The sequence below is a fragment of the Otolemur garnettii genome, unplaced genomic scaffold (genome assembly GCF_000181295.1).
Source record: "Otolemur garnettii isolate 467f Iridium unplaced genomic scaffold, OtoGar3 scaffold00006, whole genome shotgun sequence".
In the NCBI taxonomy this organism is placed as follows: domain Eukaryota; kingdom Metazoa; phylum Chordata; class Mammalia; order Primates; family Galagidae; genus Otolemur; species Otolemur garnettii.
The window spans coordinates 28051251-28055951 of record NW_003852401.1 but is presented as its reverse complement, the minus strand read 5'-3'; the positions used below and the strand labels follow the sequence as shown (position 1 = coordinate 28055951).

General features: G+C 53.2%; 1 protein-coding gene across 2 annotated transcripts in view; it reads right to left on the bottom strand.

The window, feature by feature from the left end:
• MAMDC2 (MAM domain containing 2) overlaps nucleotides 1-3566 on the bottom strand; it is a 167048-nt gene extending 163482 nt beyond the window's left edge. For both annotated transcript variants that reach the window (XR_001161818.1, XM_003782936.2), the window contains exons 1-2: nucleotides 2936-3566; nucleotides 2455-2568 (exon numbers count right to left, since the gene is read on the bottom strand). Coding sequence is in view for 1 of the 2 variants with exons in the window: in XM_003782936.2 (XP_003782984.1) it covers nucleotides 2455-2568; nucleotides 2936-2969 (148 nt within the window). In the remaining variant the exon portion in view is untranslated. The remainder of the gene's footprint in view (nucleotides 1-2454; nucleotides 2569-2935) is intronic.
• Nucleotides 3567-4701: the final 1135 nt, after the last annotated feature.

The window sequence follows — 4701 nt, the reverse complement described above, 5'->3', positions numbered from 1 at the left end:
CTACAGGCACCGCCACAACACCTGGCTATTTTTTGGTTGCAGCTGTCATTGTTGTTTGGCAGGCCTGGGCTGGATTCAAACCCGCCGCTCAGGTGTATGTGGCTGGTGCCTTAGTCGCTTGAGCCACAGGTGCTGAGCTGATAGAACCAGTTTCAAAGGGTCTCTGCAGCAAGATAAAATAAATTTACAGAGCGGCTTGTAAATAGTTTGCCAAACTTCAGCCTGGAATAATTTTATTAACTTTAATTTACCAACCTAGAAAGAGGTTTATAAGGGAAATTCTTGGTGATGGCTTCTTAGCAGGCAACCATAGCAACTAGCACACACCTACCTCACTGCCCTGGAGTCTGGAGGGACTGCTAGATCCAAGTTCTGGCCTTTGAAAAGTCAAATCTGTAACGACTGAAGCCTAACCTGCCTGCTCCACCCTGGATTGCTCAGTGGAGAATGAAATAACTTCCCCAGCCAAGCCAGTAGTCCCACTCCTGAGCCAGAAAGCAGTGGCTGTTAGAAAGAAAGCAAAAAGCAAAGCCACAGTGCCTTCATTATACTATTAAACTGCAATCACTTTTTCCTGTAAGCATCTTCCTGTTTTCCCTGAAGGAGGACTGTTCAACTGCCATGCTAGGGCAGAGGTGCCAGCCCAGCAGCAGGCATTTCCTGTGGGTCTGGGAGGCAGTTGTGTTCACAGGTTGTGGCGTGCCCGCTGACCCAGAGGCCCCCATCCTGACAGAGGGCTGGGGTTGGTTTGAGGAGTGAGGACGACTTCCTATTTTCAAGGCCAGCACTAAGGTGAGGCAAGCCAGAAGCTGTTCCCTCTCAGGGTCCTGTGAGTGGCTCCTTCACTGCAGCCCTGGCCCTGCTCAGGACCTTCAGTACAAAGGGGTGTGTGTGCATATGCATGTGTAAACATACACAGTAGAAGTCACTGGATCTCAATGTGTGACCCCAGGCCAACAGCAGCAGCAGCCTCTAGGAATTAGCTAGAAATTCTCAGACCCACTAAATCAGACGGTCAGTGGGTGGGGCCTGGCAACATGTATCTTAACAAGGCACCAGGTGATTCTGATGCAGCTAATGTTTGCGAAGCCCTGTGCTAGAGAATAACTCTCTCAAAGCAGTGGTCACGTGGCATATGCAAGGCCATCTCCCAAGATGCTTTCCCACACAAGCAGAACAGAGAAGGGGTGCTGTGGTGACATTAAAGACACTTTCCTAAAGCCATCGGTAAAGTAGGAAGCCCTCTGACAACAAATCAGGAATTGCTTTTCCTCAGCTACTGCTAAGGAAACTGTGGTAGTCAGGCCTTGGCAATTATTGGAAATAGATGAAGATTACTACTGAACTAGCTCATCCCTGATTCTCCTAATTAGACAGCTCAAAGTTGGCCACTCAGTGACACTGTGCCACATGAAGCAGCCATTTGGATATTCTAAGACTGAGATTTCTCCCTTTATAGAATGGGGCTGGCATCACCTACTCATGAGGGTTGGAGAAGTGAGGGCAGGAAAGCCCTGAGTGGTTTCTTGAGGCAGAGTGAGCTGTGTGACAAATTCATACACATAATTATAGCTTCTGGGCTCCATCCTTCTCCAGGGAGCCAGGTTGGAGGATGTGAGCCCTGCGATCAGTTGAGGGGGAGGGGGTTTAGCTGGTTTCATGTATGGTGCAGTGTTTTATAAAGGAGGCTGTTTTCCAGTCCAAATGATCTGGGGAATCATGTTTCTAAATAGTGGTGACCAGAGAGAGAGAGAGAAAGGGAAGAGAAAGGCACCTAGAGACTGCCCTTGGGCACTGAGAACCAGTCACTCTTTTCTATAGAAATGGAGGTAAGAAGACATTTCTGAAGACCTCACATTTAAACTGTCTCTGTAACACAAACCTCCTGAGGTAGTGAGGCAGTGACCAGTGTCCACCTGCTGAGTGACCTCTGACACTCCATCATGGACTAGGGCTCCTTCTTTGTCCAGTGCTGGATTAGAAGCGGAGTGTGAGGGTGAACTCATGCAGGAAAAACAGGCACAGATAAATGTGAGGTCTTAGCACGGAGGTCCCAGAGCGGAAGCCTGGAATCATTTCTGCAAAGCTGAACCAGTGCCATCCACTCCCCAGTTCACGAGTGTGAACGTGTCTGCTGAGGACTAGAAAGGCCCACGACCTGCTGGGGCCACACAGCTGGTGGGCGACAATCACTCCTTCCACTGAGTGCTGGGGTGAGGGGCAAATTCTCAGAGCTTCTACCACAGGCCAGGTAAACAAAGGACAGCGTCCCGCTCTCTACTGCGCCATCCCTAGCAGCACAGTGGAGGGTTAGTTAGAAGGAGGATCCGTGACTCACGCTTTTCCTGCCCAGGGGAATCAACTCCAGGATAACATTACCCATGTGGGGAAAAAAATGCCAACCAGCGGAGGACAAAAGTTCACCTCGGGCTCCTCTCCACCGAGCCCCCTTACCTTCCTCATTTAAAATCCACGGCAAAAACGCAAACACAGAGTCAAAGCCACAAGTGTTCTCTTCGAAGGCACAGGACCCGGCGGGCAGGTCCAGGGCACCAGCGAGCTGCAGGGCTGCGGGCACAAAGCAAGTTTCAGTTCGGGCTCCCATCTGCCAGCGTTAGCACGCAACTGGGGGAGCCCAGAGGACGACCTGGTGAAAGTGGGGAGAAGGCGTGCAGGAGGGGCAGGAGGGACTGGAGGGGGTATGCGCTCACTCCCCTCCCCCACCCAGCACTCCAGGCGCCTGGGCTGCGAGACCCCACGCCCACCGCGCTGGTCTGCGCTGGTCTCCGCCGGAGGAGGGAGGCAAGCGGCTGCGCAGGAGGACCGGGAGGCGCCCTCGGCTGGCCCAGCCCTGCACCGTCCGCTGGGCCCCACAGGGGTTCAGGAACGAGTCGCCAGAGCGCCCCCCGGGGGTGTCCCCTGGCCTGGGCCTTACCTTGCACTGCCAGGAGGACGCCCCTTAACAGCATGGTTGCTCTTCAGGGAGGAGGACTGGGAAGGGGTGCAATCTGCCAGCCGGCGGGGACGGGCTGCTCCTGGTAAAAGGATGCGTGGGAGCCGGGGTCGCCGAGAGCTCTGGGGACACGGGAACCCGGGGACTCGGGGAGGGAAGCAAGGCGTGCGAGTGCAGCTGCCTAACTTGGCAGAGCGGCTCCGGAACAGAGGTGTCCGAACGCAGAGCACGGCGCTGAGCTGCCGCCGCCCCTCAGTAGCCAACTGGTCCCGGGCGACCACTGGGGCCGGGCAGGGAGGAGACAACTACACACTTTTGAAAGGCTGGCCACGACTGGCTGGAGAGGAGAAGCCGGCACGCAGCGCCTTCGCTCTGGATTTTAAAGCCTGGGACCAGACCCCTTGCAGACTCTGGGAAGGGGCCGGCCTTCCAGGAGCCTCTCTGCGGAGTTAGGACCAAGGCGCCCGCCCCGCCCATCCGCGGTGGGAACCAGCTTATTTCTGGGGACAGCCTCCCGCATCTGGCATGTCAGCCCCGCAGGGTTGGCCCTAATTTTAACTTCTCCCCAGAATGGAAGAGGGTGGAATTCTCCTAGGACAGCCCAGAGGAAAATGTGGGAACAGTTGGGAACAGCTTTATATCTCAAGAGTTTGTGCATAACAACCCTAACCCTGGAACTGCACCCTCCTTTTAGCCGTTGGAATGTCTGGCATGCCTGGTGCTCAGCATTTCCTTCGTACGGTGAAATGGGGGCATTCCTCTTTCCCAAAGAACCATGGTAGACTGATTAGTAGAAGGTTCTAAACTGGGAGCTAGAGGGCAAGCGCATTTCTGCCTTGCTGGTCGTTGAGGAGGTGGTACCTCTAAGGAACCTGAGTCCTAGCTAGGTTTCCAACAATATTCTCTTCCAGTAAACTAAGAGTTCTCCTCCTCCTCCTCCTTCTTCTTCTTTATCCTCTTTATAATTTTGTGCAGGCAATTTTGTGAAGAGGACAGTGGTTATAAAACTGGAGGGTGCAACAGAGTCCCCTCCAGGGCCTGACCGTCAGAGTTTCTGACCCAGTGAATCTGGACAGGGACCTGAGATCCGGTCAAGCTTCTAACACATTCCAGAACAAGCTTCCTACCAAGCTTCCAGAAGCTGCTGCTGCTGCAGCTGGTCTGAGACAACACTTTGAGCATCACTGGCCTAACAAACTCCTGTTCAGCCATCAAAGCCCTGCTCCCGCATCTTCACCTGGCTTCTAGACTCCTGGTTTTTCTTGTCTTTCATTGGCCACTCTCCCTCAGTCTCCTTTGCTGTTTGTTCCCTATGACCTCTTAACACTGGAGTGTCTCCCTGTTCCTTAAATCTCTTATTTCTTTCTCTACCCACTCCCTTAACGATTTCAGCTGGTCTCATAGTTTTAAATCCCAACTATCGGCTGATCACTCCCTAATTTATATTCCCAGCCCAGACTGCTCACTAATGCTAGACTCTTGGGACTCACTGCAACCTGAACATGTTCCATTAGATGCTCAGAGCTATCTCTGAACCCATGTGTGCCAACATGGACTCCTCCTATTCCTCCCCAAACCTGCCCTCTCTGCAGCTTACCCACCTCAGTTAAAAGAACTATTTTCAGCTTAGCACCTGTGGCTCAAGTGGCTAGGGCGCCAGCCACATATACCTAAAGTGGTGGGTTCAAATCCAGCCCGGGCCCGCCAAACAACAATGATGGCTGCAACCAAAGAATAGCCAGGCATTG